The sequence below is a fragment of the Mirounga angustirostris genome, unplaced genomic scaffold (assembly GCF_029215605.1).
Source record: "Mirounga angustirostris isolate CCGP_5_RB_7025 unplaced genomic scaffold, mMirAng1.0.hap1 SCAF_16, whole genome shotgun sequence".
NCBI lineage: Eukaryota > Metazoa > Chordata > Mammalia > Carnivora > Phocidae > Mirounga > Mirounga angustirostris.
In genome coordinates, this window is record NW_026991724.1 from 43,667,269 (window position 1) to 43,679,751 (window position 12,483).

Consider the following 12,483-nt stretch of genomic DNA (forward strand, 5'->3'; position numbering starts at 1 on the left):
CAGGCTGTCAGGAGGACACAGAACAGACCCTACTCCCATCTCAGCAGGGCCTGGGCCCAGCCCCCCGACAAGCCGGGCCTAATTCTGGGCCTCTGACTCAGCCTCGGGTGCGCAGGGTAGCGGGGTCTGCCAGGTGAGCAGCGGCCAGAGGGCGCGGGCACGAACAGTCCAGGCTGGCCCCCGAGGGGCCGCGCGGCGGGCCCGAAATAGCTCATTTTGATCCCACCACCTCGGCTAGGAGCCCAGGCCTGGCACTTAGCGCAACCAGCTGCTCCCGCAGCAAGACGGAAGTGGTTAATGACTCCGCGGGACTGGTTGGCTGGCCCGACTGATGGAGGGGCGGCGGTTAGAGAGGGGACAGATTCCCCGATTGCCCTGCAACGCGAAAAACGGTGGTTACATTGGAGTCCGGACAAGATTTCCGCACCAAAAGGGGGAGTGGCTCTAAGACACTGGGGGAAAGCGAGAGTACTTTATGACCCCTCCTAACCGCGAGCTCACCCTCAGATCCTTTCCATTGGTCCACAGGCTTGCCAATTACTGCTGCACGCTACGGTTCTCCAATCAAACATGCGCTCTCAGTCAGGCCGAAGGTACAGCCAGTTGTGCGACATTCTCCCTTTGGCCACTTTCCAATTACTTTTATTTTCCTCTTCATCATTGGTCGCCTTGGAGGCCGCTCTCTTCCCGCGCGGGCACTCCGGGGGAGGGGCGGGCCTGACAGGGCATTGCTAAGCGACAAAGACGCGCGCGGGGTCAGCCCGGTGAGGGAGCGGAGCTGGCGGAAGCGCTCAGGTAGCTGCGGGATGGACCACAGGTGAGGCCGATCCTTCTCCCGGGGACCACAGGAGGCCTGGGGAGGACCTAGGGTGAGATTAACAAAGCGTCGGGCCAGGTTTGCTCGGGTCCGGAGTCTCTTTTTCAACAGCACTGGAACTACAACTCCCAAGATGCTCACATCCTTTGGCCGCTCCAGCCTAGGACTTCACCATCGGGGTCCCGTAGCGTCTTACGTTCCGCTTTCCAAGTGGCTCCAGGGCCTTTTATTTTTCCTCTAAGGGTGTCCAGTGTCATCTTGGGAGTTCAATTGCTGAATTTTAAAAACTGCCCCCAGATTCCTATGGGTGTTGGTTTTGACCTTTCTTGCTTAGGCGGAGCCCAGTTACTGATGGGGATTGTAGTCCATTTACCATTTCCTCCTTCGTGTCCCCGGGACTTACGGGAAATGTAGAGAGAGAGGGTTTAGCCGTGGTTCTTAACGGCTTTGAAGCTGCACTTCAAAATCACTTGGGACGGTGCGAAAGAGATACAGATAACCAGCCACCTTCCAGATATTATGATTTCTTTTGGCTTGGGGTGAGGACCACGTATCTGTATTTTTAAAAGGCTCTTAGATTGGATTCAGGGTTAAGAACCACCAGTTGGCAGTTCCTTGGTTTTCTGAGACTGCCCCCAAGAGCTGGTGGGAATCGAGCCTCTAGTATCATTATCTCGAATGTGCAGCGCTGCTTCATGGGAATTATAGTCCATCTCTTCCTGCAATCTATGGGAATTGTCATCTGGTTCTGCCCTCCTCTTCCCAACCCCGAAACCTGACTCCACCCCACAACCCCCAAACAGGGGGGCTCTGCCTGCCAACCTCACTCTCCCCTTGCAGTCTGCCAATTTTCTCCATCCAAGACAGCCCCTTTGAGGATAGTCCCCTGGATCAAAGCCACTACTGGCCGTCCCAAAGCCAGACCTGGCACCCCAAGGTGAGGACACTCCATAGAGAGTGCTGTGTGTTAGCCCAGTGGTGAGGGAGTAACAACTAGAGGGAAGGAGGATATGTGATGGGGGTGGGGGGTGAGGGTTAAGAGACAGTCCTTCCTCATGGCTCTGCCCTCACCCAGTCCTCTGTTACCTGGATCACCTATCGTAGCCCCCAATCACTCTGAGTTGTTACCATTGTGGGATATGTTTCCTCCCCTCTCGACTAAGACACACTTCATGTGTGCCTTCATTCCCCTACAGGGATGACCCCTCAACCCTCACTTTCTTCTCCCTACCTCCCTGTCTTAGACCCTGAGCCCATCCAGGTCCCGGGGGTCCAGGCCCCCAGAAGCTCCCAAAGCTCTGGCCACAGGTCCCAACTCCTCTGAACTGTTTGAAGAGTCCTGGCCATCCAGCTCAGGGACCCCTTCCCCACCCAGCACCACTGAAGGACAGATGGGAGCCTCCCAACCACCCACCCTGGTTGACAGCAGGGAGTCCGTGGTGGCCAAGTAAGTAGCAGCAGCCCTGGGGGGGGGGGGAGAAGGGTTTGGATCAGGAGGGGGCAGGCATCCCATAATAATCACCATAGCCAGAGTTGTTTATGCAGCACTTTTAGGACCACACTTTATATGTGCTATTAAGGGCTCTGGAGCTAGGCTGCCTGGGTTCAAATCCCAGCTCTGTCACTTACCCTCTGTATGACTTGGGCCTCAGTTTCTTCATCTGTAAATTGGGGATATTAACAGCTCATATGCCCTAGGGCTGTTTTAAGCTTTCAATGAGTTACTGTTTATAAAGCATCTATAACAAGTGCTATCACATAGTGAGCCCTTGGATTTGTAGGATCCAAGTTCAGCTGCTCTAACAAACAGTCCCAAATTAATTGTGGCTCGAGCAAGATAGCATTTATTTCTCCCTCACCCAAACAGTCCAGGCAGAAGCAACCAGGGCTGATATGGCAGCCCCCGGCTGAGGTGTCAGGGACACAGTTTGCCTCTGTCTTGTTGCCTCCCATCACTAGGCTGTTGTCCTTTCCTTTATGGACCAACCATAAAGGAAATGTGGCTCCCAACCACATCCACTTGCCAGAATCACACCTCATCTCATAACCCTGCTGGTCAAGAACCTAGTTACGTGGCCATTAAACTATTGGGACCCCTGATAAATATATCTGTAGAAGAGTGGCTATGTGCCCAGGATTATACAGTCTTACATAATATTGCATTACTCTGTAAGAGAGAACAGATGTTGAGGGACAAGTACTAGGTACTGCCAAAGTAATTGATAAACATCACTATTGTGATTGTTATTGTCATTATTATTATTATTATTATTTGGCTCTCCTCATTCACTCACCTCCCATTCTCTGATGCTCACAGGTACATAAACCGGTTCCGCCAGGCTCAGCCCACAAGCCGAGAGGAACGCCAGCCTGCAGGCCCAACCCCAGCTGACTTTTGGTGGCTACGGCCTAAATCTCCAGACACCCCCAGTCAACTTGCAGCAGGTACCTGCTTCAGTCCTATCCCCTGCTGGCCTAAAGCCTTTCCTGATCAATGCCCCCAGCAGAAATTCCTCATGGCCCCCCAAAATCAATTGGGGCTTCTCAGCAGGAGCCAGTGAACCAGAAGGAAGACCCAACACAGCAGTCCCAACTCTTGCAAAGGTGGCCAGCGCATCTCAGGCTAAGGCTGTGGCTCCCCTTGAGGAAATGAAACAGGTGACATCCTCATTTACTTTCTTCCCTATGTACCTGAACTGACACCACCAGCCCTAGGATAGAATTAGAGTCAATCCCCAATTCAAGGAAGCTTAAACAAAAAAGGAGGATTTCTTGGCTAATGCAATCAAGAAATCCAAATGTATATGCTTTCAGGAATGGCTGGATCCAGGTGTTTGACCACTATTAGGAGGAACTCGACCCTCTTGACTCTCTGTTCCTCTTTCTTGGGCTCAATCTCAGGCAGGCTTTCCCCTTGAAGTAGTGAAGATGGCCCCAGTGATTCTAGGCTTTTAACTTACCCATCCAAAGCCCCAGGGCTTACTCTCATTCGTTCATCTTTGAGCCAATCACTGTGGAACCGAGGACAGATTGTTGTGATTAGCCAGGCCTGGTCAGAAAGGTGGGGTCAACCCTTCTCCCACAATAATGACTACAAGCAGGGGTGTGCAACCCCAGAGGAAAACTGGGTCCCTCTTCCCTGAGGAGGAGGAGCGGATTCCTTAGAATGGCTTACCAGCATGTGAGGATACCAGGTGGAAGGCAGACCTGTACTCCAGGCCCTCTGTCCAAAGCCCCTTTCCCAGCACCCTTTAAGATGGGGGCTAGTCTCTAATCCCTCTTTCCTCGCAGAGCCTCAACACATGGAACTCATCCCTGCTGGACCTGGAGACACTGAGCCTACAGAGCAGAGCTGCCAGGCTGCTCAAACGCAGGTGCCTTCCCTGCCCCCATCCTCCTCCCCACTCCTACAGCTCCATGCCCCCCCGCACCGCCTCTGAGACCCCCCTGTTGCCTCGCTTCTGCTTTCTTCCTACAGCAAGGCCTCCATCTCCTCCTCCTCACTCAGCCCTAGCGATACCAGCAGCTCCTCATTCCCCGTCAGCTCTGATGGCCTCTCTCCCTTCTCCGCGACCTTCACCCCTGACTCCAGCAAGGGCTCTGACCACAAGGCACATGGTAAGTTCTGAGGCAAGGATGAAGAAGAGACTGGGTGTGAATCCCAGCTCTGACATTTACCAGCTGGGTGACCTGGGGCCTCTCTGGGCCTCTCTGTTTCTCCAGCTTTAAAACAGGGGTAATAAATGAGTTGCGGGATGCAGGGAGCTCTTGCCACAGGTCCTAACGGTACCTATCATTAGTATGACAGGCTCTCTCCGCATCCTGTTTGCAGTTCTGAACACAAATTTCCAAAATCAGATGGCTTTTTGCTCAGTTGGCCCTGTACCTGATTGGACAGCAAAATCTGACCTAAAGAATAAGAAGGCTGTTTATCATCTCTCTATATCTCATTGAGGGTGAATAGACATACTTTTTATTTGGCTGTGTTAAATTGAACCATATGAAACTTTTGTCTTTGTCGGTAAAAAATGGTTGAATATGGACAATTTCATATTGTTCAACCAAATACTGTGTTTGAGTCTGGTGTACCGAGCAAGCCCCCTGTTGACGCTGGACATACAATGTGACTTTGCTGAAGCAGGCCGACTGTTGAACGCTCAATTCCTGCCACCTGAAGTCTTCAGATTTCAGATATGGGATTAAGGACCTGGATTACTATTACTCCATGGCCAGGTCCTGGGGCACAGTGGCGCACAGGACAGATGCTGTCTGTGTCTCATGGGGCTTGAGTGAATGGGGGACAGGGAGGCACGGTAAACAGGGAGGTGTCCTGCGTGGTGTGTGTGATCCTGGCTGAGCTCTCGCTTGTCTGATTCTTTGCTTCTTTTCGGCTTTACCTCACCTTTTATTCACCTCTCCTTCCTGAGCCTCAGTTTTCTCATCTGCAAAATGGGGATAAGACTAGTACCTACTTCATGAGTTGTCCTTCAGATTAAATTTACTCATTCTTTCATCTGAAAAACACTGACTACCTATTGTGGATGAGGCCCTGGGTGGGGGCTTGAGGATTCTACAGTGAACCAACCATGTGTGGTCCCACCTTCATGGTCCTCACAGTATAGTGAATGTGGGGCAGAAATAGCTACATAACCCCACAAATACATGTGAAATGTAAGCAGAAATGAGGGCCATGCAAGAGAGGATTGTGATGCTGGGAAGTCAGGGAAGGCCTCCTTGGAAGAAGTGCTGTCTAAGTGGAGACCTGAACAATGAAGGTGGGGACAAGAGGCCTCTAGCATATACGGAGGACCTGAAGTGGGGGGAGCATGGTGAGGATAACAGACTAGAAAGGGCGGGGGGGGGGGCATGTGTGGGGGGTGAGAGTAGTGTGGGGTCAGGTGGAAGAGATTGACAGGGGTCAGATTACATTGGGCCATGGGAGGCATTTGGTCATTAGCTTAGTACTGGGGAGCCACGGGAGGGTTCTGAGCAGGGAGGGATGGGATCTTTCTTGGGTTATTAACAGACTCCCTCTGGCTGCTATCGGCCCCCCAGTGAGAGACGCTGGTAGTTTCTCTTGGGCCAGAGCCTGAGGAACAGAGTAGAGGGAAGTGGCCAGGTTTGGAAGTAGAGTCACAGGATACAGAGGGGAGTGGGGGGGGGGGAGAGAGATCCAGGATGACACCCCCCTTCTCTGCAGCATCAGATGGTGGGGCTTCAAAGAGACCATGGGAGCCCTACTGGTCATGACCGATGAAGTTATGCTCTGGGTGATGGGAATGATGTCCATTTGCCCCATTGAACTGAGGACGGCCCGTGGCCCTGCCCCTGGTCACTGCTGTATCCCTAGCACAGGTCTGGACGCTGCACTTCCATATAATAAATAGTTCATTTGGCATTTATGCCACAAATACTGATGGCACCAGGCCTTGTTCTTGACACTGAGGATATAGTGATGGTCAGACAGACGAAAACCTCCTTGTGTAGCTGCCATTGTGAAGGGAGAGCGAAGTAAGCAAAGCAGTACCACACTGAATATGTTAGAAGGTGAAAAGAGCTAAGGAGAAACCTGGAACAGGAGAGAGGATAGGGGCTGGGGGTTGTTGCAATTTTAAATAGAGTAGCCAGGGAAGGCCCCACTAAGAAGATGATACTGAGCAAAGATCTGAAGCATGGGAGGGATGGAACCCTGGGGATACAGGAGGGAACAACACAAATGCAAAGGCTTTTGCTTTTTACCAGGACAGGGGAGGGTTCCAATCCTGGAGGACCCTGATCTGACTCAGGTGTTCCCAGGCTCCCTCTGGCTGCGGGGTGGGCTGGGGGTGGGGGAATGGGACAGATTGGGAGGACAGAAGTAGAGAGACCAGAGAAGAGGTTGCTGTGGGGTTGGCCCCAGGAAAGGGCAGTCAAGAGAGGAAGAAGGGGACTGATCCTGGAGAATCTGTCTTGTTCACTGCTGTAACCACAATGTCCAGAACAGTGCCTGGCATATGGTAAGAAATCAATAAATATTTGCTGATGAATAAAGAACTGAATGATGACAGGTTGAGAAGCCCATGAGTGCTCTCTCCTCTGACTGCCCCTTTTCTCACTTCCTGCTTGGGAGAGGAGGTGGGACATTACCTGGAGAGCCTGTCTGAATACCTTTCTGGTACAGTCGAAGGGTGTATGCACAGGCTGTCCTTGGTTTGCTCATCACCCCAGCCTGTGGCCTTACCCTTCCTCCTTCTACTTACCCCACAGTAACACCAGCACCTGCCCCCATCCCTGCTCCAGCCCCGGTCTCCTCCCAGGCACCCCTGCGTCCAGAGGATGATATTCTGTACCAGTGGCGGCAGCGGCGGAAGCTTGAACGGGCTCGAGGAGGGCAGGGTGATGGAACCTGGGTACTACCCCGGACTCCTTCCCTCACCACTCTAGTGAGACAGGGGAGGGAGGAGGCTGAGGGGGCTGGAGGGAGGGATGCTAAGGGAAGTTGGAGGAAGGGGAAGCCAGAAGGGGACCGAAGAACCCTCTGTCCTTTCTCTCCCTCTCAGGTCCCTGCCCCCGTTTGTCTACAGGCCCTTCCTGCCCCTGCAGAGACCCTTGGCTCCCTGGGAACCCAGCCTACCTGTGTCCCACATTGGGCCAGTGTGGCCCGATCGGGGCCCCTGGAGGCCTTCTATATGGAGAGGCCTCCTATTCCCCCAGGGTTCCCTCCACACATCTTTTGGGGCCCCAGCCCCCATGGGTTCTTCTGGGCCCCGCAGTCTGGTCCCTGCGTATCTCTCGGGGCCATTCCTCCCATGCCCTGTACCCCTGCGCCTCCGGCTGCCACCTCGGCACCCGCAGCCTCCACCCTCCCGCCCCCAGCCGCCCCCCAGGATCCACCCACTCCTGCTCCAAGCTGCCGGGCGCAGCCCGAGAAGCAGGGCCCCAAGCCTCGGAGTAGCGGAGGCCCGCGCCAGGAGTCCGCTGGGACAGTCGTGGCAGCTGACGAGGGGCCTGGCCCGCAGCTCAGAGGCGCCCTGGGCCAAGTAGTATCCGCTCGGCTCTTCCCGGACAGCCTGGAGGACACGCCCCCTCACCTTGAGGGCCCACCTCTGCCCGAGGCTGAATCTCTGAAAGTCAAGGCCACACACCCCCAAACCAAGATTGCGCCACCTCGCTCAGAGGTCACTCCCCCTGTATCTGGATCACGATTTCCCAGAGCACAGACTCCGCCAGGTCGGTCTAAAGCCGAGTCTCGGAAAGCCCAGGCCACGCGCCCCCTAGCGGTGTGGGAGCCTCGGAAAGACAAAGACACTCCCTTGGCTGAAGCTGGGTATCCGCCGCCCAAGGTCCCGCCCCCTCCAGCTGAGGAGGCGTCCCCTGGCCCCGAGGCCCCGCCCCCTCCCTCCAAGGCGGAGCCTCTCGAGGAGGTGGCTACGCCCCGGTCCGCTGCTGAGCACGCCCCCTCAGGAGATCTGCTCTGCCAGGCTGCCCGACTTCTGGAGGCGGCAGAAGGTGGGCTGATGTGCGTGGCTGTCCGCATCTGGATGGCAGTCCAGCACCTTACGAGTCGACCTCCTGGCGCTCGCCTTTCTCCCCCTAGACTCCGACGGCAGCGAGTTCCAGGACGACCCGGTACTTCAGTTGCTAAGAATTCAGAGGGCCGAGCTGAGACGGCAGAAAAGGTGACCATCACCGGGATCTACAACACCCCGTTCCCAGAGCCATCCATCATCCCAGACCCCAATCCTGAGCACATAACCTCAGCCTCTACTACCCTGGCTTTTTTTGCAGGGAAGTGGACGCCCAACTATCCCTCTTACTGTAGCACACTGAAGACTCAGGGACTTGGTCTCCTCTAACCAGGTCGCCCCCCAGGTCCCCAGGAAGGCGGCCGCAGAGGGGAGGAGCTTCTCTTGAGACCAGGTGGCGCTGAATTGTACAACTTATGTTTTTCCCAATAAAATTTTTTTCATGTTACTGATTGTCCCTGAGAAAGTTGTTCTGGAAAGGCTAAGGGTCATGCTAACTCAGAGAAATAGCTCCCTCCCTCCTCTACCCACCCCCTGCCCCACCCCCACTCTAGTTCCTGACAGTTTGGCACAAAATCTCTTCTGGTTTCCCCTCTGAGGAATCCTCTCTGAGGTCAGGACAGGGATGTGGTTCCAGGTCAGATTTGAGGCAAGACTGGGACTCCCCTTAGTTGACTCTCAGCTCAGAAGTGGATCCTCCTGTCTCAGTGGACACCAAAGGGCTGTGTTCTGGCCATGAAGCTAATGGGGTCATCAGAGTGCTGGGCAATGGTCAGTCCTCAGTCCACAGCCTTCTTGAGCCAGCGGCAGCATATGGTGTGCTCATCCCTTCCTCCTTGAAACTCTTCCTTTCCCTGCTTCCAGTGTCACACCTTGTCATTGCCCCAACCTGTCACTTGAGCATGTCCCAGGTCCCTGGCCTTAACTGTCTATATTCATTCCCAGGTGCTCTCATCTAGCTTCACCACTCTAACACCCATCTCTATTCTAATGGTCCCCAAATTTCTATCTTCAGCCTAGATCTGGCCACTGAAACTTAGGCTCCTGTATTCTGCTACCTGCTCACCATTTCCATTCAAAGGCTTAAGAGATGTCTCCAACCCCACAGGTCTTAAACTGAACTCTCAATCTTCCCCCTAAACTTGCCCCTCCCTGGTTTTCCTGAGCTCCATCCCTGCAGCTGCTCAGGCCAAAAGCCTCCTGGCCTTTCTTGACTCTTCTTTTTCCCTCACCCCACCGTCAGTTAGTTGATTAGCAATTCCTGTAAATTCTATCCAGAATTTAATCCTTCTTCCGATGCCCTCACTCCAGTCTAAGCTGTATCACCTGTCTGGACTTTTGAAAAACCAGTTGTTTTGTCTGTAAATTCTTTGACACACTTCCCATTAAAAAGTAGAGTCTGTGTCCCTTCTCCTTGAAACTAGGTAGAACTTTGGGGACTGCCTCAACAAATAGAATACAAAGGAAATGTTACTGCTTTAACTTTCTAAACCAGATTAGAAAAGATTATACAATTTCCACCTGGTGCCCCTGCATCCCCTCTCTTTTGTGTACTTTGGAGCCCTAGGCTACTGTATAAAAAGTGCAGTTGCCCTGCTGGGTAGGGATTTTGGTTATACAGGTGTATACACTTGTCAAAATTCGGTGAAAATTCTGAATTTTATTGTAGGTAAAGTTGACCTCAAAATAAAAACAAATACTGAACTGTAGTTAAAGATATGCATGCTGAAATGTTTAGGGGACAGCATACCAATGTCTGTTATTTATTTTGAAATATACCCCCAAAATAGTAAGATTAATGGAATAGAATGAATAGAGTAATAGGTGACTGTGACATAAAGCAGACAAAGTAAAATGTCAATGGTAGGATCTGAGTGGTGGGTATATGGGTGTCTACCATGAAATTCTTCAACTTTGCTGTATGTTAAAATGTCGGAGAATGTATGATCGGAATTATTTTGGTATCTGTATTTATAAAAAAAGGAGGATAGAATAGGTTTCTGTTAAAAGTAGCTTCGGGGGCAGCTGGGTGGCTCAGTCAGTTAAGCGTTTGCCTTCTGCTCAGGTCATGATCCCTGAGTCCTGGGTTTGAGCCCCACTGGAGCCCCAGGAGCTCCATGTCAGGCTCCCTGCTCAGCAGGGAGCTTGCTTCTCCCTCTGCCCTTCCCCCTGCTAGTGCTTACTCTGTCTCTCTCAAATAAATAAATAAAATCTTTTTTTAAAAAGTAGCTTCTGTATATCATAGACACGGTATATGTTTGTTTTCAGCCTTTTTGAACAAACCATACATTTAAATGAAATCAAAAAGAAGGAAATCTCTGTTTAAATATAAAGAGAAATGAAAGATGTTTATAGCAGCAGAACCTGATCTAGTTGGGGGGTGACTGGAGCCTAGGATTTCTGAGGAAGTTACACTTAAGCTGAGACAGGTAGGAATTAACTCATTGACAAAGGACCATCCTAATTACTATTGCTGGAGTATAAATCAGCCCCAAAACTGTGGTGTGAAGCAATCATTTTATTATGTTCATGGATTCTATGAGTCAGAAATTCGGACAGGGCACAGCTGGGGACAGTTTGTCTCTGCTCCATGATGTCTAGGGGTTCAACTGGAAAGACTCAAAGGTGACTCAACAGCCAGGGGCGGAATCCCTGGAGCTCCTTCACTTACAAGTCTGGCACTAGGGCTCAGATGACTCCAAGGCTGGGTTCAGCGGGAACTGTGGACTGTAGTGCTTACCCAGGGTCTCTCCATAGGGCTTGGGCTTCCTCAAAGCATGGCTTCCTGGCCATAGTTGCACTTCTCAAAGCTCTAGAGCTAGTCATTCCAGCGGACAAAAAGGAAGATGCATTGCTTTTTTGCTACTTAGTCTTGGATACCACATAATGTCAATTCCACTATTCTCTGTTGATTGAAGTTGTCAGTCTTGCCCAGATTCAAGGGGGCGGGGACAAAGACTCCAGCTTTTCATGAAAGCAGTGTCAAAGAATTTGCAGTCGTGTTTTAAAACCACCACAGGGGTTGGTGGGGCGTGGGGTGCGGGGATGAGGGGAGACTGCAGGCAATGGGAACATCATGTAGGGAATCCCTGTGATGAGGTGAAGTCAGCAAGTTCAATAAGTTGAAATAAGTAACCCTAAATTGACCCCTCCCTCAGCATTCCCTTTCCCCAATGCCGGCTTAACTTTTTATCCATAGAATTTATCACCTTCTAATTTTCTATATTTTTGGATATTTTGTTCATTGTCTTCTCCCACCAGCTTTTGAGCTGCATGTGAGCACGGTATGTTTTCCCTTGCTTTGGTTACTGATGTAGCCACAAATTAAGTGATTAGAGTTTTTGAATGAATGAGTGAATGAATCACAGTTGTACTTTCTGAGGTGAGGGGCCCTGTTGGGAACATGACCAGTGGAAAAGTTCTCTTGGAAAGGGCATTGTTATAGTGTTTTCTGGGCCTGGCTCAAGTCGGAGGCGGAACGACTGGGACTGGCTTTATGGGAGGCGTGGTCATGTTCTGGCATTTTGGGCTAAGCCAAGTCCTAGGAAAAAGGAGTCAAGCCTGGAAGCCGGCCTGTAAGAAGCAGTAGAGGAAGGAGGCAAGGACAATGTCCAGTGGGAAGGGCGAGGCTAAGTCGCAGAGAGCCTAGGATTACGTCCCAGGCAGGGTGTCTGAGCCAGTGAAAACCGTCCATGGGCAAATGCCCTCAGTATTCTGTGGGCAGTGTCAGGGTCGGGACTGACAAGATGGGGCTAGAGGATTGAGACGTTGAAAAGCCGCTTGGGGATGGGGAAAAGCTCTGAGGCCATGGAAGAATCCAACTAAGAAAGTCAAAGGGGGAAAAAAGTGTCAGAGGACTAGTCACTGAGAGTGGACTAAGGGGAGGGCCCACTGCTTAGTGTTAGAAGTGTTGGAAGCAAAGCATAAAGAACCTAGGGGTGTGTCTCAGGAGGGTAATAACAGCCAATGAAAAGCAGTCATGGGCGCGGCGCTGTCAAACTTCACGGGGCGGGACCGAAGAGACCGAGCCAGGGATGGGACCGAAGCCTGAGCCAATGAAAACCCGCCGGGTGGGCGGGGCGTCGTCCTAAGGCCAAGGGTGGAGCCAATGAGAAGCGGCGCCGCGTCCCCGCCGCCCCCGCCTCCGTGGGGCGCGCGCCG

The 12,483-nt window shown here is 52.2% G+C and overlaps 1 protein-coding gene across 18 annotated transcripts; it reads left to right on the forward strand.

Moving 5' to 3' along the window:
- The first annotated feature begins 508 nt into the window (after nt 1-508).
- Nucleotides 509-8,770, forward strand: PROSER3 (proline and serine rich 3). Of its 18 annotated transcripts, none has more exons than XM_064580729.1 (10): nt 532-593; nt 1,658-1,754; nt 2,062-2,264; nt 3,135-3,262; nt 3,366-3,475; nt 4,109-4,191; nt 4,296-4,435; nt 7,064-7,239; nt 8,394-8,475; nt 8,585-8,770. In XM_064580729.1, exons 1-9 carry the CDS (start codon nt 571-573, stop codon nt 8,439-8,441), a joined length of 1,008 nt encoding a protein of 335 aa, XP_064436799.1. In that variant the 5' UTR covers nt 532-570; the 3' UTR covers nt 8,442-8,475; nt 8,585-8,770. The 18 variants fall into 18 exon arrangements, with proteins under 18 accessions (XP_064436796.1, XP_064436799.1, XP_064436800.1 ...); XM_064580730.1 differs by having other exon boundaries at nt 7,064-7,206; XM_045891306.3 differs by having other exon boundaries at nt 536-593; nt 7,064-8,305.
- Nucleotides 8,771-12,483: the final 3,713 nt, after the last annotated feature.